Below are 22,587 nucleotides of genomic sequence, written 5' to 3' on the forward strand. Positions count from 1 at the left end.
TATTTGTTTTATAGTCGGTGATTTCAAGTAATAAGGGTATGATGCTCAACGTCGCAAGGATTATGACTTAATGGGCTACAATTGACTAACATGCTAGATGTAATAGCAGGATACAAAGGATTTCTGATTCCACAAGCAACCATTACTCCAACTATTGGATGTCAGGGAAATTTACCACTCCAATCGAACAATTACAAGAGATCTAAAAACTATTTGTCAAGTTACCTTGCTGAGATATAGACAAGATCAGCCTCGAACATCATTAGCAATGTATAACTAAAATTAGTTCCATAAAAATTGGGTGGAGTTATGATCGGCGACAAAAATACATCTGAGCTTCAAAGTCTTGACTCTTGATCATGGCCATCTATCTAATGCCAGATGCTCAGTATGACAGCAATGCTAAAGAGGAGGAAAAGCACCATATTTCCTCCAGGCAAAGAAGACCTGTGATTCAAACAGAACGATTTCAGAGCCTTAAAAACATTAATCAATCAAGAAAACTTAAACCAAAAATTAATCTTGAAAGCTTGAAATCTATTAACTTTGTTTTAACCGCAAACCTAATTCTTAAACGCAATTACGTAAGATGATATGAACCCTTAACAACACACCACCTCCACTCTCACGCCAAACAAAAGTGCCACAGACAGTGGTTCCGGTAGAAGCAATACTTAATCAAGTCAGGAGTATCTTTTATTTGCCTCTGATTTCAGCATAATCACTAACTTCATTTTTCTTATTTACTGAGACTCCAAATCATGTGATTTCCCAAGAACTGTCTATGTCTAACTAAGAATTGTTCATTATACTCCATATCAATTAGCAATATAAAGGATATCTTTAAGTTCACTATGTAAACAACCAAACAAGGATACAATAGGCTCAAACCTCCAAGACACATAAAACACCTAATCGCTAGTTGCAAGGAATCCTATCACCCCTACTTTTTAGGAACGGTGGGACAAAAGAAATCAAAGCCAGCAAGCAGATTATAACATTGTCTTAATTCTCAACTCATCAGTATTCTAATTGAGACTTTAGAAACAACTCATCATCAAGCAGATTGAAGTTCCACTGTATTTTTCTTACATATTTTCCTTTTAATTGTTTTTCCTTCTAAATTTACAGAGAACAGCTATTAATATCTTGAAATAAGAGTGAATATACTGATAGTACCTGTATTTTCTCCGGGATTTATAAATATATGCCATGGCTGGAGGAAGAATGCCAAACAGAAAACAATTTGCATACACCCCAGCAAAGTCGAGAGCCCTTGAGAATGTCGATGGATAGAAGGAAGCAACAAGAACTGGAACAAGAATTAGAGCAACAGATACAAGCCTCTCAAATTTCCTAAAACCATTTCCTCTCAAGATTGATTCATCACTAGCATCTGCAATCCTAGTTTCCCCTGTAGACTCTATAGAACCCAACTCATTTTCCAATTTACTAAAACGAAAAATCAACTCCAAGGTGTCAATCAACTGCTTGGGAAAACTAACAGCATAGCCAATGAAGCTAGTAGCCAAAGCAGAAAATGCAAATCCTTGAACAGCAAACAAAGAAGAAGATTTTACAGACAACAACAATTTGATAGGGTCTCCTTGTATACATGATGATTGAGCTTTTCCAGTTCCAGCAAGTCCTAATACAATAAGATTCCATGCCAAAACCATAATCAATGGAACAGTCCCACCAATAAGAATCGCCTTTCGAGCCTCATCAATACTATCTCCAGCAACTTTACATATAAAAGGTGTAATAACATGAAACCCTAAGGTAAGTACGGTGACAGGAATGGCAGGTAAAATAGCGAAAACATGCCAAGATGAACAGGACAATGAACTTACAATATTAGCTCTAGCAACTGAAACACCAACACCCACCAAAGTAATGATAGAAACAAGCATCATAAAGCACAGAAATCGGTTGGTCGAATCGATCATTTGGAATGGGAAGAACCAAATGATACTCCCAAGAAACAAAGGAAAAATCCCATGTATTGATACATTGTTTAAGCTAGGAAACCATTGAGAAACAATAGAACCAATACCAGAAACACAAGCAACAAGAAGAGCAAAACTAAGACTAGCATAAACAACTGAAACAAATGCACCAAAATGAGTACCAAAGGCCTTAATTGCTAACCCAGTAAAGCTCACTTCTTTGACCCCATCTTCCTCCATTGTAGCAAAACTAAGCTCAGCAACTAAGATTATTGAAGAAATGACATAAACCCATGAAAATAAAATGGCAATAGTAGATGATAATGGCCCTGATTTTATTGTTGCAGATGGTAAACCTAACATTCCAGGACCCACAGCAGTCCCAATTATCAGACTAACAGCACCCCAAAAACTCTTTTTCTCCTGTTTTATAACATTTTGATCAAGTTTTAAATCATCTGCTTCATCTGTAACAAAAGAAGTTACAGAAGAATGAGCAGCATTGTTGAAATTAGATTTAAAAGGCGGTATCTTTACAGTTGAAATGGAGAAAAATGGGTGCTTTATAATCTTGGAGGGGATGAATTTATGAGTAATACTACAAGGGGTTTGCAGGGATGAAGATTTAAGGATGTTAAATTGGGTGTTGAGGGTAAGATTAAAAGGGGTTAGAAGAGAAGTTGACATTTTTTGGTGAATAGAATGGTGAGAAAGAATGTTTTTTCAAGGACTCTGGAGTGATTACAAAAATGGGTGCAATAGAATCTTGGGATTCAGATGAGACAAATGCGGAATCATGAATACTTTTTTTGTTTTGGATGGAGAAAGTGAAAACAATGGGCCATGGCGGCTGTCTCGGCTAATTTGACTGTCTACGTAGATTTAGCAAAATGGGTGGGTACGTAGGTATAGGGCTGGCAAAAGATGACACGATCCGATAATTCGACAGGAACCAGACACGAAAATAGCAGGTTTGAGTTAAGATTTTCAACCCGAAACATTAAATGGGTTGACATGAACCCGACCTGAAATTAAAATATGTTAGATTAAGGTTGAAATTTTCAACCCGAAAACGACCCATCTAACCCAAAAAAATTAATGACTCAAAATCAAGATCAAGCCCAACCTGATAACACGAACTAGGAGTATTTTGGGCCAAAAAATAAAAACAGCCCAAATGCCCCAATAGTGAGTGTTTGCCCAAACAAAACCCTAGATATATAATATACTTTTTTCAATTACTCTTGCGGCTATACATTTTTAAAATTCCTATCCCTTTTCTCTCTCTTTCCACCAGTTTCCCTCTCTTCCATTGAACGTTTCTTGGAAGCTTTGATTGGAACTCTTGCACACTCCATAGCTCCATTGAACTTATTTTGTTTGCTCCTTTACTTCCTCCTCCACCTCGTCGGCCTTATCAGTTCACCGTCGATCTAACAAAGACATTCTTTGTATCCATTTTTTTATTTTGTTCTTAAATTTTTTTTTTAGGTTCATTGTTGTACTCTTGTATGATTTTTTGCTTGTAATTTTTGGGGTTTATACTTGTATTTTTTTTCCGGTTAATTGTTGTGTTTGGTTTGTTGTTATTTTGTTATTGATTGTTAAATTAGTGATATTTTTGTGAGTTATTTTATGCATTTACATCAATGTTCTATGGGTGTTTGTTTATTTTTTCTTGCAATTAACAAGTCCGTTTCAAAGATCTTTTATAATTTGCAAAAAAAACAAGCTCAAAACAACATATTAGGATGACCCATTTTACACCAAAAGCAACGAAGTCTAGTTAAACAGAACATCAGGAAAAAAAATTCAATAAAATCGATTAGAGAAAAAAATCAGGTTAAGCGGGTCATTTCAGGTTGACCCGAAAATTAAACAGATCAGGTCAGGTCAGATTTTTCAACCCGAAAAACTAAACGGATCAGGTTAGGGTTGGAGGTTTTTGACCCGAAATCGAAATGACACGAACACGAAAGTGACCCGATCTGATCTGTTTGTCAGCCCTAGGTAGGTAAAACCGTTTAAAATGTCTTCAGTTGACAATTTTGCATGATGTCATGTCTAGTATTAAAAAAATTATAAACTAGTGATAATGGAGTTAATAATTTATTGAAAAGTAATAAATGTGAGATAAAGATATAATAAAAAATAAAAAAATAAAAAAAATAAAAAAAATAAAAAAAAAAGTAGTTATAGGTTTGGATGGGGATAATGAGAGGAGAGATATGTAATATTTAAATGTAGTATTTTGCAAAAAAAAAATGTAACACTTATTAAAATACGACCAGATTTGATAAGTGTAATACTTATTAAAACACGCGGGGGGGGAGGGGGAAGAGTATCAAATATTGGACAAAACAATTTGATCTAAAATCGATCAGAAAAACCAAATTCAAATTTCATTATGGATAAACACAAAAGTTTTACATGACTCAAATTTAAAATAAACTCGACTAATTCCAACTTCACCGAATCCGACCCAACTGAATTGATACCTCTAGTTATGACTCATGGTTTGTTTTTTTTTTTTTTTTTTTTTTTGGTGAAAGAGAGGGTCAAGCCCCAAGAGAAAGAAAACCAAACTACAAGAAAAAAAAAAAGAGCAAAACTAAAAAGAGAAACACAAAGCAAACCGAAAAACAAAGAAACTAAAAAAGCAATAAAAAGCTCGACACTAGGCATGGGAGGGACTATCCTTCGACACAAGCCTCGCACGAGCAACTTCACTTAAATCCTCAAATAAAACGGCCCGAAGATCCTCGAGGATCGCCTCAAAAATCACTATCTTCTGATCCGAGTGGACGCCATAGTTAGCTAGCCAATCCGCCGCTTGGTTTGCTTCCCTGTAACGATGACTAAAAGTCACATCCTACCCTTGACGAGAGATTAATGATCTACATTTTCGAACCAGATGAATGTAAGGAGATTGTGAAGGGAAATCCTCCACTAAAAATCGTACTACCACCTCCGAGTCCACAGATAACAGCACCTTTCTATGCTTAGCGTTCCAGGCAATTGCAAGACCACGCAACACCCCAAAGAGTTTAGCTTTCGTATTAGAGCATACTCCACAATTAGAAGCAAACACTTCAAAGATTTCACCATCATAGCCACGAATAATCCCACCTGCCCTTGCTTTCCCGGGGTTGCCCTTCGATGCACCGTCCGTGTTAAGTTTAACCCAGCCAATTGGAGGAAAATTCCACCTGATGAAAACCTCTTTGCGCCTAGCAGCTCCGGATGACTCATACCCAATTGGTTTCTCTAGAGCTCGCTTAATATCTCCTACACGAGCATGGATGAAAGCAATTTGATCAATTGGAAAATTAGCTTCTCTTGAGAAAACTCTCTCATTTCTCCACCGCCAAAGCCACCATAAGGTTATAGCAAATGTGATCGATTTTTGCTCTTCAACTTCAGTTCCAGAATTTTCCAAATTGAATAAAATCCACTCAACGCACGAACTATCAGCAAAAAGGCTCGTTTGATTCATTCCCAGCTTAAGCCAAATAGCAGTAGCTACAGGGCATCCTCGAAGAATATGATTGGTATCTTTGTCAGCCATACCACACACCTTACACCTCGGATCATTATTCAACTTGCGCATAAACCGATTGACATTAGTCATAATGCAATCTTGGAGAACTAGCCATAGGAATACTCTAATTCGTTGAGGAACTAGAGAGCGCCATATAGTCTTCCAGCCTTTCCTCGCTTCATCACTCAGGGGAGATGTAATGCGCATAATGTTGATAGCAGACCCCAACGAAAAGCCACCTGAAGCTTCTCCGTTCCAGAACACAGCATCCACCACATTCTCATCTTCACTGTCTTCATATAATCTTTTCCAGCGCATTATTCGGAAGAAAATCAGCAAAAAGATCAAGTCTCCACCCAACATTAGGATCCCAGAATTCAATGACCTTGGCATCCTGTATGTGAGCAAGAGGTAACGGGTCTGCAACTTCAATCAAAGGAACAGACATCGCCCACCTATGTTTCCAAAAGGAAGTCTGCCTTCCATTGCCAATAGTCGAACTTACCCCCTTTTTCAAGATATCAATGTTTTGCATAATTCCCTTCCAAACAATTGAAGAGTTCAACTTCTCTTTAAACATGTCTATATCACACCTCCCTTCACAATATTTGTTTCTTAGTACCCTTGACCACAAAGATTGAGGTTTGGTAAGGACACGCCACCCCAATTTAGTCAAAAATGCTGCATTAGCTTGTCTTATGGAACGCAAGCCCAATCCTCCTTCTGATTTGGGTTTCGAGACATTCTCCCAAGCCACAAGATGTATTTTACGATGCTCATCATCTCCTCCCCATAAAAATCTTCGCGTTTTCCTGTCAATTTCATCACAAGTGGTACGCGGGATCTTCATAGTCTGCATTGTATAAAATGGAATTGACAAGAGACATGATTGAGCTAAAGTAGCCCTCCCTGCTAGCGACAATGTCTTTTTCTTCCAGCCTACTAGCTTAGCGTTTACTCGATCCAATAAATACTGATAATCACTTCTCGAAGTCCTGCCATTAACCGTAGGTACTCCAAGATAAGTACCTAAATCTTCGGTGCTTTGCATATTCAAGGTGTCACAAATAGCTGCTCTAATATCAAGACTCGTGTTTTTTGAGAAAAACACGCAAGATTTATCACAATTAACCTTGCTCCCCGACACCTTGCAAAATTTGTATAAGCACTATTTCATACATTTCGCTTGCTCAACCGAAGTTTCACAAAACAAAATAAGATCATCCGCAAACGCTAAATGAGAAATATCCAGACCTCTCCTACTAGCTCTTGCCGGTTTCCAATTCCCAAATCTCACCTCATGTTCAATAAGATAAGCTAATCGTTCCATACAAATAACATAGATATATGGGGATAACAAGTCGCCTTGACGAATACCTTTAGTAGGAGAAAAAGCATCCATAGGTTCACCGTTCCACAAAATTTGTAGCTTAGCAGAAGAGATGCAATTCATAACTACATCAACCTTAGACTGGGGGAGGCGAAGCTCAAGTAAAGACTCTCAAATGAAACTCCAACAAAGCCTATCATATGCCTTCTCGAAATCGATTTTAACTGCCATCCAACCCACTTTTCCTTTCTTGAGTTTCATATAGTGAAGCATCTCTTAGACAATAACAATATTGTCCGAGATTTGTCGTTTTGGAACGAAGCTACATTGGGTTGGAGAAATAAGGGTTGGGAGCAAAGGTTTAAGTCGATTCACGATCACCTTGGTAACCACCTTATATGTGATATTACACAAACCTATAGGACGGAAATGATTCGGTTTTTGAGGCACATCCATCTTAGGAATAAGCACTAGAAATGCATTGTTCAGACCTTCTGGGAACTCACGGCCTTCCAACACATCTTGCACTGACTTGATCAAATTTGGAGCCACAAGGTCCCAGAATTGTTGATAAAAAAGCGGTTGAAAACCGTCAGGGCCTGGTGCCTTAAATGCTTTCATATTCATAATAGCCTTCTTGACTTCACAACCCGAGAAGGGTCTCGAAATTAATTCCCTATCTTCAAAGAGATAAAAGGAAATTGACCTAATAACAAACGCTCACCAGTAAAGGCCATCGGTTCTTCTTGGAAGAGCTTCATCCAATAATCAGAAACCATACTTTTTCTGGACATTGAACCCATTCGCCTTCCGAATTTTGAATAGTTTCAATTCGGTTTTGACGTCTTCTAATAATAGTGGATAGATGGAAGTACTTTGTATTCATATCACCATCTCTAATTGCTTCAAGCCGAGACTTTTGAAACCATAACAACTCTTCTTGCTCCAAAACCTCGTCCATTTCTCTTCTCAAAACCACTTCAAGATTTATCAAGTGTCGGTCTCTACCTTGAGCCAACCGCTTCTGAATACCCTCAAGCCGAGCCCATAATTCACTTTTCTTTCGAAAAATATTGTGGAAAACTTCTCTGTTCCAGCTGTTTAATAATCCCGAGAAGGATTTCAAAAAAGGAATAAGAGGGGCGGACTTATCCCACTTAGATCGAATAAAGGCTTCAAAATGATCATGCTTCATCCAGGCAGCCTGGAAACGAAAAGGTTTGATGGCATTCGAAATTGGAGTAAATCCAGTCGTACTCACAATAATCGGACAATGGTCACTCCGTAATTTACGCAAGTTGTGGACAGCACCTTCCGGGAAAAGAGCCCGCCACTCATCATTCACTAGACCTCTGTCTAGTCTTGCAGACTTGAAAGTCTCAAAAGAATTCCCTCTAAACCATGTATGCTCCGATCCCGAGCAACCAAGATCAAGCAAACCATTATTTTCAATTCAAATTGAGAAGTTTCTGCATCTAAGAATCATCTCAAGGCCACCAACACCGTTTCTTTCCCTCAAGCTTGTGGTCTCTTTGAAATCCCCCGCCAAAATCCACGGCTCCGAGTAATTTTCTTTGATTTTTTCCACTTCTTCCCATAGCTCTTTACGAAGAGAACTATCGGGACTAGCATAGATTGCCGAAAATCGCCAAGGAGTTTCATTAGTCTTTTCAATCCTAACTGTGACATGTTGAGTATGATTGTCATAAGAAGTTACATTTACTTCCTCAGATTTCCATAACACCCTAATCCCACTAGCAAATCCTTGAGCATCGACACGAATTTGCCCTGAGAATCGAATTTGGTTGCAAATATTTTGTGCTTGAACACCACTTATATGAGTCTCTACCAACACCAAAACAGTAGGATTATTAATCCTCACTAGCTCTCTAATTAAAGCTAACTTATTTCCAACACCCTGAACATTCCAAATCAAAATTTTTATGGACATATTAAACATTGGAAAATTAGGAAATCGATCATAATTGTTCAAAGGAACATTAGGCAAGAGAGACAAATAAGCCTCTCTCAGCGCTCTCATTGGACCGTCCGTCTCTATTGGAATCTGAAACGATGCCATCAAGTCCGAAGGGTTGTGTGCCAGTGGCAGGTATGAATTTACCTCCACATGGGCCTTGTTCGCCAAAGGGTGACAACTCACCAATGTTGGACCCTCCGTCGAGTAATCCACAAACATCTCGAATGACAGGGGGATTCGAGTCTCCAGAGTGATCGGAATGTTGATCGGGTTCATGGTTCACTTGATTCACCGAGCTGCTCAACGCACCACTAGACTCTGAGTTGTTTTTCAAAGCTGTCGAGGTATGAGAGGTTATCTCAATGAAGTTTTCCTTTCCAGACGATGACCTTGATTTAGAATAAGGAAAAGAATTCTTTTTGTAATCCAATTTCCTTAATTTTCTCTATTATTCACAATTAGCAAGTTTTTATTCCTTGCTGACAAAGGGAAACGATCTCCTAAGGATATATTTTCTTTGGGAGAAGATATATCCCTATCTTTTTTACTCTGATCTTTACCAAAATTACCAGCAGCAAAATCTTTCTTCATCTTTTCCACCCAAGCAAAGGTAGGAATATTTGCCAAATTATCTTCCTTTCCCCTAAATTTAGAATCTTCTAGTCTAATAGTAGACTCATTCAAATCAGATTGGTCACCGCCACTTATGGCATTAATTCCTTGTGGTACTTCCCCTTCTGCAATCATAAGGTCATCCCCTAAATTAACCATCTCTTCATTGGCAAAATTGCCTTGATCACTTGAGGAATTTCCTATTTCTTTTGGCTAATTTGCTAAGATCGAAGAGTTTCCTAATTCCACTTCTTCATTTGGAGAATTTGAAACCTTGAACCCGAAGGTTTAGCCACTTGTTTCCTAGTTTCACTGCCATTGGCTGAAGATTTATTTCTTGACGAAGCCTTGTTCACTTGTTGACTCTGCTTGGAACCTCCAGCTTATCTTGGCCTTAACCACTTTTTGACTGAGGGTCTGACCTTCCTCTCGTTCCACCTTTCTTGGTGTTTCTCTGGACTATCATCCATGACCCATATTGGTCATGTTCCTCTGGTTTATGAACTCTGTTTCCTATGTTAGCACTTGCTAATTAAGCATTACTACTATTCTCATCTTTGTGAAAGTTATCACAATGCTCATCCTTGTTACCCAATTTTCTACACTTAAAGCAAATTAGCTGAAGTCCTTCATACTGAATTCTCCATATGCGACCATTCATCCTAAACTTGGATAACAGAGGTTTAGTTAAATCAACTTCTATGCTAAAACGCACAAATTGGCCCTTGCTTTGAGACTCTGTATGTTTATCAACCCTAATAACTTTTCCAATTTTCGACCCAATTTTATGTAAAAATTTCTTATCAAAATACTCCACTGAGAGATTAGGGATACGAACCCAGGCTGTGAGCTTCTTAATTGGTTCTTCATCAGGGACAAAGTTTGGAACCCACTTCCTGATAGTTAGGTAACTATCACCAATCACCCAAGGGCCTTGAGCCAGAACAAAATTATAGTCATCCTGATTGTTAAAGCGCACTATATAATAGGCACATCCAACGTCTGTCAATGAAATGTCACCCTTCAAGCACCATTTCAGTCTTAGTCTACGAATTAGGACTTCATAGCTCAAGTGTTTATCAAAGAGTTTGATAATTAACACATCCTTCCAAGGTTGGCCTTGCGCTTCTCCTCTTTTGTTAATAGGATAGTCGGACAATGATTATCTTCTTCCTCATTGACCGCCACACAATCATCATCAGAGACATCGTCCTCATCCGACGCATTCATATCAAATAGAGGGTTCAAAGAACCATCAATTCCTTTTGTCACCATCGAAAACGAATTCTTTCCCAGAATTTGCTCAGATTGCACTTGTACCGTCTCTAGTACCATATCCACATCCTCCGCTCCCACAAATGCTGGGAAAGAAGTGCCTATATCAGGGGAGGATTCATCAGATTTCTTAAATTTTTTATTCGATCTTTGAAGGAGATCATTTTCTTCGCTAGATAGCCCTAGTTTCTCTCGATCTCTCGCGCTCTCCATTTTTTAAGTACAAATTTTGTTTGTTTATTAATTTACAACTATGTGTTTATTGATCAATAAAATACGAGTGACTTAGTTATGACTCATGATGCCTGTGATTATATACTAATTGATACATTTTCTTTACTGAGACCTCCTTAATAAACAAAATTGCTTGTAATTTTTTTCCCTGAAGAACAAATTTATCAATTTGTACAGTATTTGATTTTGCTTCTTTCCTATCTTTTGCAAATGAAAAATAAAAATTCATTTCAATTTTCCTCTCCCATTAACAAATTTAATGGTGACAAGAACTCACAACCTGCTAATAATGTGTCAGTCACACTATGTCAACTCAATAGAGACCGAGAATACCGACTTTCACAAGAACATATTAAAGCCAATTCATTTGCTTGTCAAACCACATATCAACAAATATTTTTTCATATGTGAATGTAAAGTTGAAATCTTGGAGGGTTTTGCTCAAGTGCCCAGAGATAGAGTAGCTTTCACTGTACCACACTTTATATATTACCTCCATTTCAAAACAGCGATTAAACATTTTCTACTCATACTTAATGTCAAGTCGTTGCAAATAATTTGAAACAGATGTAGTATAGCTAATTGTAAAAAAAAAAAAAATAAATAAATAAATAAAAATTGTCAACTTGATCATTTCTTAAATAATCATAATGTTATGGGTGGTGTCTTAATGTTACAATCTTAACTTTTTGTAGATAGGCAGGATTTGTGTTAAAAATCGTGATCATTTACTTCATAGTTTTAAGACTCCTAACGAAGTTAATCATCTACATTCACCAAAATAGACCTCTACAATCTACAATAAGCAAAATGAGAGCGTACTAGATTGACCACCTTGCGTCCTTGCCTAATACTGAAACAAATGCATACAAGGATTGAAATCAACAAAACTTCAGAAACGGGCACAACATGAAGATAAGTTCTCAAAAATTACTTCCAACATGGTATTCAGCTCATCAGACAAACAAATGTGCTCGCTCTTTCATACCAAGGCATCTTATCTTGCAAGCACCTCACAATCTAATTACAAGAGCATAAGAGAAAAAAGAACAAAGAAAAAATCCTTCACAGGGACGAAACATATCGCCAAAAAAGCAGAATTAGTTATTTTATTATGCTAATATATCGATCAATCACCATGATCTCAACATGCTCACCCTAAGGGAAATGCAGAATCGTCACAGAATTAATAACCCCAGTAGTCATTACGAATCTCATCATCAAACTTCTGCCTCAGCTCTGGATGCTTCTCAAAATACTCATCCGCAGTCATGGTGCTCAATTTTTTCTAAAGAGAAAAAACAGTACTTAGTCATGGAAAGAAATGAAGACCTAAACAACTAGCTCTAGAGGCTCAAAGGATAGCATTCGGCATTCAAAGCTGCAAAGAAATAGCCTTACCTTCAACTCCTGCACATCAGCTATTTCTTTTTCCAATCTTTCAGACTCCTTCAAAGATTGTAGTTCTGCTTCTTTCAGCTCCACCAACTGAAGTACAAAACATGACAATGGGTCAGCACAATATTAAGCAATACTCATCGTTGTAGCAGAATATGCTTTCTCTGACAAATATGGATAAAATTGATTTGTTGCAGCAAATATTTACTGGAAAATGGCAGTAAAATGAAAATCCCCAATAGGATGATTTCATGAACATATCACCATTGCAAGATAATTTTATCCACCATCCAAACCTACTACTAGATTTATGTAACCCTTGTATGAAATTACTTATTCAAGGTGAAAAGAACAAAAACCGTAAAGATCAAATTTGGCCCTTTCAAAGCACATGAATAGAAATTATTCTCAGGAAATCACAGCGTATGAACACAAGTCAACTTTTGACACACCAAGGTTACTAATCAGAGCATCATTATTCATTAGAATTATAATGGCTAAAAGCAGGGAATAAAAACCCTGCAGTATCTATTGATACGAGGTTCTTTTACTACCACGTATCAGGCTGGGTCAGAAGATAAAGAATTATTTAGCTACTATGCATTTATGTCCCTTTGGATGAAGATAAGTATGTCAACTGCCTGACTACACCTAATGATCAATGCACTCTAGAATGATCAATGCACTCACCAGGGCATCAATTTTAGGCTTGTACTCTGGTGTAACTTTGTCCACATACTTTGGAATTTCAATGCCTAGAGACAAAAAAAAAAAAAAATTACATTAGGGTAAAATCTTAGCAGGTTTAAACATAATGCAGGAACAAACAAAATGAAAAGTTAAAATTAAACATCAAACCATACATCAAGACATAACTCAATGTTGCAAAGAAAATGACAGACACAAGTTTTATACTATAATAATTCTCAGATTTATTTCAGAACAATCTTTCTCATCTTTGGCAAGGGAAAGAAAAAAAAAATCTTGTCCCCAAAACACAGCGAACATTCCAACAAGCAAATCTCCAAAATTGCCATAATGCCAGATTATGAAAAACATCACTTCACTACAAGAAACCAAACGTAGATCTTGGAAATGAACTTGCGTAAATTAGCTCACGACTAAGAAAAACTACACAGAAATAGGGAATAGGAAGCTTCAAGCCAATGCATATAGTCCCTCTGTCCAAAATTAATATCCATAATACAATACTTGGTATCCCAATAAAATTTATTCCTCTTTACCTTCTAAAAAAATATTATCATAAGAAACTATTTCCCCGTTTCCCATCCACCACAAATTCTTCTTTAATCTCGATCACAATACTCTCTTTTCTTCCACTTTAAATACACTTCCAATCATTCTATTAACATCCAATCCAGTAACTATTATCAAAACCCGAGCAGAGTCAACCAGAGTATGATTTTCTTATAATTCCTCTGCTCAACATACCCTCTTGGCACACATTTAGAGGAAAAGATTTAAGGGTGTAAACACTCAAAATAATCAAAATACCTTTACCAGCGGCAATGTATAATTTTCATATTGCTTGTGTTTCAATTATTTTGATTAATTTGCCCGAATACACCATCAAATCTCAACTTTAAATATGTGACAAGAAGCTATGTAGCAATTGACACAGAGCAGGAGCAGATGATGTATAAATCTATGAATACTCATGCTCAAAGTTTTTCTATTTTCAAATGGAAGATTCCAATTGGGAAAAAAAATACATTATCTACTCATTTTGACACAAGTCATGTCCTCATGCTTGTGACCTTGCACCTTCTCCTTAAACTTTACAAATGCTGAAGACAAAATAAGGAAATCAGACTATGCTTACATCCAACATGATACTAGGTAGAAAAGACAAGAGAAGTTGAAAACATTAAAGACCATTGTTGTACTGCGATCAATGATGCTCTTTTTTTTTCCATTTTTAAAGGTTCTTCGATAAAAATATAATGACTAGTGCACAACACAGCCGCTCTCCTACCCTACATTAGATAGTTTATCCCTAAACTGTCTTATGACTAATCCTGTGATATCATGTTAATCTTGTAATACTAATATCATGTTATAATGTAAAACTAACATGAATTTCAGGAAACAAATATATATCTTGATATAAAAAATTAATTATAGGATTGCAGAAATGTACCATCATAAGCTTCCTTGTACATATCAACCAATTTGTTGCCAATTCCTTTTCTGTAATACTCCCAGTCTATGGGCTCAGGTTCCTACATAAGCAAAGCATAAGCAAAGCTATATTATCATTGTATCTGCATGTCAATCCTTGAGTACCCATACATATTAACCTAAAGTAAACTCATCTAAAACTTGATCACAATCCATTACTGCTATTCCATGATTTTCAATTAAATAAATGTGCCACAATATTCTCACTCACACGGTAACATCTACAGCTTATTTGCAATAACCCTAATGCAGCCTGAGGTTTAACGGAGGAAGCAATTGAAATCATGCAGCCAGACTATGTACAGAAGTGAGAAGCTATGTTACTCAGAGTCCATTAGATATCAAGTACCGGTGTCGTATCCTATCCTTTACACTCCAAGATGGTTGTGGGCACTTCAACACTTCATTCCGGGAGAAAACCATGGAAATTTACACCTTGGACAAGTACGCATGCTCGAGTAACATAGGTGAGAAGCAAATGAACCATGGAATCTCACCTTAAAAAATTTTAAGGGTTCTAAAACAATGGGGTTCGAATTTGTTCTTAAGAGCAAAAGACTATGGTAACGGGTTACCCTAATAAATCAAGCTTCACCCCGAAAAAGCATCCAAGTACTCAAAAATATTCGAGCTTTCCCCAAAAAATCATCCAATCAAATCAAAACACTCCTCTATTAATACTCAAATCAAACCTATTCGAAAAGTCATGCAATCAATTCATTTCTGGGTTCAAATCCAGAACAATCGCAAATTAAAAAATTAGGGTTTCACAACAACAACAAACCCAGATCGCATTTCAAAAAAAAAAAAATCACAATCAATTAATCAAAACATCGGAAAATGTCCCTTAACCGCAATAATAACAATAAATCAACAAAAAACAGAAATGGGTAAAACAATAATTAGGGTTTAGAATGTCGAAGATCGAAGATCGGACCTGGCTAAACTTGGTCTGAAGCTGAGTGTTGACTTCATCGAAGGTACGACGAAGAGTGAAGAACTCCTTGCGAGCAGCTTCAGAGACAATGAGCTTAGACATGCCATCCCAATCGATGTTCTTGGATGCCTTGAAAGTGACATCAGCAATCTTCTTCCCAACCCCACTCATTTTTTTTCGTACTTTCTCTCTCTTCGCAACCTTCAAAAATGGGGGTAGATTGGATTTGGGGGTGGCAAAGGCAACTGTGAAAATGCTTGTGGTTTGTTGGGCCAAAGAAAACCCACTTTATTGGCTTTTTCTCTTTTTCCCCTTGTGATGATTCTTGGTTTAAGGTTATGGTTTGCTTTGACCGTGCTCGAGTTATTCAGGGGCTGTTTTGTTCAGAAAATCTTGCGTAGATCTGATATACAATAATAATATTATTGTGGACCTAAGGTTTATATATACGTAATTGACGTTATATTAAGCATAGTGACCCCTAATTTTAACATAATAACCTTATTTTTAACATAATAACCTTTCTTAAAACTTGTGTGACCTTTAATGTTATTATGAACTTAAATTATGACGTTATGTTGAATAGTAATGATCTTAATTATTCATATTAACCATTTTATTAAAATTTTCATTAAAAAAAATGAACCTCTTATACATTTAATATTACAATGACTTTTTTTTTCAACATAAAAACCTTTATTTTAATATATATAGTGACTTTTTTTTTAATTAATAAAACAATCATGTTGTCTTTAATATTGATGGTCCACGAGAGTGAGGGATAGCTCAAGTGGTTAGAGCTTCCCTCCCGGTTTCAAAGGATCTTGGGATCGATTCTCACCCCCGTCCTTGTGGCTCTCTAAACGCCAAAAAAAAATATTGATGGTCCACAATAAATTAGTGTGAAGCAGGTCCATTTAGGAATTTGTATGTTTTGTTCACCTGATTTCGGAAATAATTAAGTTCGAATAAAGATGTACGGTATCCTATATTCTATTTATTTGATTTTTACTTGTACATTACTATGAATAAGACTGCTACTAGTGCAATATGAGAAATAAGACAAGATTATGCCATCCATTACATTAGTAAGAAATGTATATAGTATGAAATGCGGTACTCACACTTAGAAAAGACATGTCTCGTTGTAATTTGGGCATCGCAAAAATTGAGACACTACATAATAGTTTACATTGTTCACATCAATTGATCTCCCAAACCTTTAAAATTTATATTTGTCAAGCTCACCTTGAATGGTCGACTATTAAGATCGCTAGTCATACTCGGCAAATTCGATTTACAGTTCATACCTCAAAAGGCGACTAAGGGACGAGCGTTGTCGTCAGATTTCCTTTCTGAGTTCCCAACTTAGGAAGACATTACGTAAACACATGACATCCCAAACGAAGACTTGTTAATGACCGAGGATGACACGTGGTTTTTCTATTTCGCCGGCACATCCAATCATAAAGGACTCAGCGTTCGAGTTCTCATCGTATGAAGCACACATACCTTTCCAGTAAAGCTTGATTTGAAGTAACCAATAACGTTATGGAATTCTGCATTATAAGACTCAAGGGCATCTGAGTTTGAAAGCATTTGTATATGCTTTCAGTAGACTTTTAGTAACCTTTACTTTTTAAAGATTCAATATTGTTCATCAGTAGAATTTGATATAATATAAGTGTGTAATTCATTCATGGATACGGGAAGAATTTGGGTTTATATGCTTAGGAATGGTCTTTGATTTATAAAATGTTTGTCTAATACTTAGCCTTCGAGTATTAGGTCAAAACAAGTCAACATACTCCACTTCAGGCCGGATTCGGTTTGTGTCGGTCACTTTGGGTTTTTGGTCATTATTTTGGGTTTGAATTAGGTCTCGAGCTGAGTAATTCAAGTTAGGTAATCAGTTTATAGTCAGTTTTGACAACTCAAATTCTATATTAGTACTATAATTTTTTTTATTTAAGTTAAAGAGAAATACATAGACTAGCCCTCAACCCCCTTTGTGTTTTTTTTTTTTTCATTTTTTTTATCTTGTATTTGAAGGTTAGACACATTGAAAGTGAGGGATGAGGGTAAGGAATCTCCACCCTTTCAAAGCATCCTTTGTAATTATCTCCTAGAACATTTTACATGCTTTACAATGAATCAGCCTATATATGTAGTACATAGTACAATTCAAAATCTGCACAAGAAATCTTATGAATATTCTAGAATCATTATCTTGCTAAAATACTCCACCAAGACGATTTTGAAGCACTTTATAATTTTCTGGAGAGAACTTAACGTACGCTCGATGGTGGACTCGATGTACAATGGAATGGGAGACATCCCTAATAATGCACTCTATCAAGTCATGATCTTTTGAGCTTCTAAGCAGAGTAGATCAATTATTATTATTATTAAATATTAAGTTTCAATTATTGATTATTAATTACAATAGAGCAGATCAGATTCATTCAGCTCAAAATAAGTAAATAACAAGGCTTTTTCTTTTCTTTGCATTTTAGATGCGGTACCTAAGTACTCTATAGATGTGATAAACTATGGCCTAAAAGGCAGGTTTGAGCAAGTGTAGAACCACTTTTCGAGTTAAAACCCAAATTCGATCTAAAAAGTCTGCTTTGACTCGACAAGCCCGTCATTTTTTATAGGTTCGAGCAAGATATTTGATGGCCCGGCCTAGCTCGAAATTTTGATCACTTCTACAGGATTAAAAATTTGTTTCAATCCCCCTCTTCCTCTCTTCCATACACAGTCGCACATTACACAGTATACACCCATTTCCAACAACCTTCAACGACCCCACCTCACTCCTTCCCAACATTCCGATGCCTCCAAAGGGCCGTCCACGGCGCGCCGCCGCCCGGAAAAAGCCACCACTGCCGGAAAATCCCACCATTTCAACCGAACCCGCCGAAGAAATACATGCAGATAATCACCAACCACTCACTGAAGCTCCTCTTCCCGACAACGACGTCGTTTTGGCTCCATCATCAGAAACCCTAATCGCCGGAAAACCAGAGCCACCTGAGAATCAAGCACAATCGCCGGAAACTGCCGTGAAACCTCAAGATGACGTCGTTTTGGGCTCTGAGGAGACTAAGGATAAGGACACTGTTGGGAAGGCGAAGAAGGTGGTGAAGAAGACTGTTAGAGTTGTGAAGAAGGTGATTAAGAGAGTTCCGAAAAAGGTTGTAAAGTCTGAAATTGATTCTCAAATTGATCAAATTGATAAGGTTGATTCAATTTCGAAACCTGAATTTACAGTTTCTGCTTGTGTTAATAAAGAGGAATTAAAGTGTGCTGGAAAATGTGTCCAATTGAAGGAGGAAATTAATGATTCGATGTCGAATATTCGAGAAGATAAATTGAAGTTTGCTAGTAGTAGTGTTCAGTTGAAGGTGGAAAATCATGAATTGAATTCGAATTCAACAACTTCTGCTAAGGTTGGTGCTCAATTAAAGGCGGAAAATCATGATTCCGATGTTTTGGTTTGTAAGATGGAGGAGGAGGAGAGTAAGGTTGAGGTTAATGAGAAGAAGGGTGTTTTAGAAGAAGTTCGAAGTGAGAATGTAGTAGAAAAAGGAAGTGAATTGATGGAAATTGAGAGTGTTTCAAACAATGAGGGTAATGTGGAGGAGAGGGGTGGAGAATGTGGAAAGGAAAGCGAGGGTTTGGTTATTGCCGAGGGCGCGAAGGGAGAGGAGAGTAAGGGAGAGGAAGTGGAAGATGGTCAAGGGGAGGGGAAGTTGTTTAGAGGGGAATTGGAGGCGATGGAGCGAAAGAAGAGGCGAAAGACGGAGATATTTATTGGCAGGTTGGATAAGGATGTCAAGGAGGATGATATTAGGAAGGTTTTTGCAGAGGTTGGTGAAATTGTGGACTTGAGGCTGATTTTGAATAGTAAGACTGGGAAGAAATTTGCGTTTCTGCGGTATGCGTCGGCAGAGGTGGCCAAGAGGGCGTTAGATAAGTTTGCCAAAGTTGAGGTATATGCTAATGCTGCTTCTTTTCTTGCTTATTTGATTCATTTTCTGTTTTGTTGCTTAATAGAGGGTAGGTGTGCAGTGGTTCATTTCCTGGTTGATTTCGTTAGATTTCGAGTTCTCTATATAACTGTTATCTTCTCTGCCTATGGTAAGACACTATTAAGTTGTTCTGCTATGTTGACTTAATATACATAGTAGTATATATTGGCTCATACCTGGGATCATGAATTGTATTTTGTTTGATTTTTTTAGCCTGTATGTTTGATGTGAATTTGTGAAATATGGCTAGTGTCCCCTAAACTATTGCAGTATAAAATATATTGATTGTCTATACTCAAATAGCATTACATAAACCCAATATTATATACCAAATAAGTACTTCGTATAAAGCATTGAAGGAGTAAAGTCTTGTGCTTGGTTTTGTTCAAATTCGGATAGTATGATCCTCTGGTCAAGTTTGGATTGGATCATAGGTTTAAAATGGATTAGTCTCGGACTCATGTATACTACAGGTCTAGTGAGTTCTGGCTCAAGTTAAGATCATGTTATTAGTTTAGGATTTCATGTCAAATATAATTTGGGCCATTTACAATTCTACCTTTAGAGTTGACATGATTATCTATCATGTTTACCCGTGCACAATTTCGATAATATATCTAATTGTCAATAAGTAAAATTTATACAAAGCTGATATTACGAAAATATACAACAAAACGATTCCGACAAGATCCTTACAGCTAGTCAAAGTAGAATTTGTAAATAGCGTAAAAATCAATACATGTCAATTTAAAAAGAATGGAGGAAGCAATTGTCTAATGGTGACTATACTTTACTTCCTTTGTTCTAAATTAATTGACATGTATTCATTTTAGGGAACCTTCTTTATAGTTGACAAGTTTCTAATTTGGGTAAATTTTTTATTGTTAAATGTCAATATTATCCTCTCTTATTTTCTTTCTTCTCCCTCTTAACAGACCCTAATCCACTCTTTCATTTCTCTCCTCCCTAATCCACTCTCTCTCCTTTTAATAACCACCCGTCCACCACCATGATATCTTCCTAAAATTGGTCTCCTCCCTCTCCGCATACGATATCCCTCATTGTAGACGTACTAGGGATTAAAACCATGTACATAATAAGAGAGAGAAGAAAAGATTAGGCTGGAGAGTGGTAGCCTAAAGCTACTTGTTTAATAGCTTTAATCTTTTGCAATCAAGAACCAACTTTTCCCTTGCTATTTTTTTTTTTTTTTTTTTTTTTTGACAGAGAAGCTTTCCCTTGCTAATTTCCTTTTATTTAGGTAGCAGCAATTTGAGTCCAATACAATATAATGACCATCAATGATCATCCATTGAGCCTTGCAAGATTTCTAGATTCTAGTAATCTGATGCATCCAAAAACTTAACCCCTTCTTCACTACTGTGTGGCTACTTGAGAAGACATGTTCAAAAAGCTACTAACACCTCAAACTGAACCAAAGTTGAAAGTTTCCCGCACAATAGCAATCTCACCAATGCATAGAGCAATGATACTTAATCAAAAAAATTTAATAAGAAATATTGATACGAAGATGGTAGTCATCATATGTTGGAGAAAGTACCACTTTATTTATTGTCAGCATTTTGGCTTTGCAGTTATATTGAATATTAATAGAAATTAAGGCAATTTCATCCTATTGATTAAATAAAAACCATCCTCAACAATCAATCAATCAAAGCCTTAATCCTATAAGTGGGGTCGGCCACATGAACCAAAAGTGATTATTCCGTATAGCCATCCACAAAAGTCTACTTCCTCCACCCCTTACGATCAAATACCTCATTCTTATGCAAATCCATATATTTCATATCTTTCCCCCTTCCAATTAAGTTATTTCAGTCTCCCTCTCCCTTGTTTAAACCCTCCATGGTCCCACTCTTCCGCTATTTGTACTAGTGCACCCTTGGGTCTCCGTCTCCGTCCATCTTACATGCCTGGACCAATGCAGGCGATTTCCCCTTATCTTGTTTGCAATGCCTGCCGCACCCACTTTCTTTTTATGTACATGGTTTTAATCCCTAGGATGAGTCATGCTTTTGTCTCATGTGCACAAGTGGCAGCTGCCTTCTGTGCTCCATTTTACACTTTTTTGTTGCACCTCTCTTCTTGTTAAGGTTGTTTTTGTCATCCTCTTAGGCCCCTCTCCTAGGTTGGTTCATTACATATACCCCAAGGTTGCCATACATCGTTTCAATGTCAAAGAGCAATCTTCATTGCTAATTTGCTCCTTGTTTCTGGATCATTCTAGTCTCTAGAGTTCTAGATGTTAGTCGAAAGTGAAACTTAAACTATAGGGTTTGTTCTCATTGTTACTTTTTAGTTTTTAGTTTTTCATACTGTGATTTGTGGTTTGACTTTTATTTTTATTTTAAAACTAATGCAAAATAGTTTTTATTAATCTAAAATAGAACTAAAACATTACACCTTCTTCTTTCTACAACTGTTGATGGGTGACCTCTAAAGCCACACGTCTTCTGTACTCATCAATACCTGTTATTAAATAACCTTCATTCCTCTTCCTACCCATTACCATCCATTAATTGCAACCTGAATCTAATTATTTCATTCATCACCCTAATTTCATCAAACCTAATAGTTTCCGAGCAATAGAAAGAGGAGGGGGGGGGGGGGGGAGAGAGAGAGGAACATAATTTCAGATGTTTGCATCACTTATAATTCATCAGCAAATTTAGGACGAGGCGGAGAGCATAACTTATTTCATTACAAGATCAATCTACAAAAACTTGGAATTTCAATTCCATAATCTTGAACAATTTATGCCAGCAGCAAGAATGAGAAATTGAGAACATCTTGATGAAAAACTGATAAAATAAATCAATTCATGTCGGCGATGAGAAAGACTAGATCAAAATGATAAACTAAGAAAAGAAAACTCAAAACATTGATGAACAATAAATAATCTGGCCACCAGCGTATTGATGAAAATTGCAATAAAAATTGTTACAAAAATTGATTGTACAATCTTCCATGTTTGTAGAATTGAGGATGGAATTTCTAGAAAACAAACAGCTACAATAATTTTAGAAGGAGGAATTGTGCATCGATAAAGGAGAGAGGAGAGGGTGACTAACTA

At 36.8% G+C, this 22,587-nt stretch overlaps 3 protein-coding genes across 6 annotated transcripts in view; 1 reads left to right on the forward strand and 2 right to left on the reverse strand.

Moving 5' to 3' along the window:
- Window positions 1-7: 7 nt before the first annotated feature.
- On the reverse strand, window positions 8-2,642 carry LOC145568848 (uncharacterized). Its single transcript, XM_081628238.1, has 2 exons — window positions 1,180-2,642; window positions 8-447 (listed from the first exon to the last, which is right to left on the reverse strand). Exons 1-2 carry the CDS (start codon window positions 2,634-2,636, stop codon window positions 372-374), a joined length of 1,533 nt encoding a protein of 510 aa, XP_081484364.1. The 5' UTR covers window positions 2,637-2,642; the 3' UTR covers window positions 8-371.
- A 9,178-nt stretch (window positions 2,643-11,820) lies between these two features.
- LOC145567546 (ATP synthase subunit d, mitochondrial-like) lies at window positions 11,821-15,733 on the reverse strand. Its single transcript, XM_081626847.1, has 5 exons — window positions 15,457-15,733; window positions 14,479-14,560; window positions 13,008-13,072; window positions 12,321-12,407; window positions 11,821-12,207 (listed from the first exon to the last, which is right to left on the reverse strand). The coding sequence occupies exons 1-5, from the start codon at window positions 15,625-15,627 to the stop codon at window positions 12,106-12,108; spliced, it is 507 nt and encodes a 168-aa protein (XP_081482973.1). The 5' UTR covers window positions 15,628-15,733; the 3' UTR covers window positions 11,821-12,105.
- A 2,414-nt stretch (window positions 15,734-18,147) lies between these two features.
- Window positions 18,148-22,587, forward strand: part of LOC145567547 (uncharacterized) — a 38,242-nt gene continuing 33,802 nt past the window's right edge. For all 4 annotated transcript variants that reach the window (XR_014095683.1, XR_014095682.1, XM_081626848.1 and 1 more), the window contains exon 1: window positions 18,148-19,454. Coding sequence is in view for 2 of the 4 variants with exons in the window: in XM_081626848.1 (XP_081482974.1) it covers window positions 18,294-19,454 (1,161 nt within the window). In the remaining 2 variants the exon portion in view is untranslated. The remainder of the gene's footprint in view (window positions 19,455-22,587) is intronic.

This window comes from Chenopodium album, chromosome 11, assembly GCF_948465745.1.
Source record: "Chenopodium album chromosome 11, dcCheAlbu1.1, whole genome shotgun sequence".
Lineage (NCBI taxonomy): Eukaryota > Viridiplantae > Streptophyta > Magnoliopsida > Caryophyllales > Amaranthaceae > Chenopodium > Chenopodium album.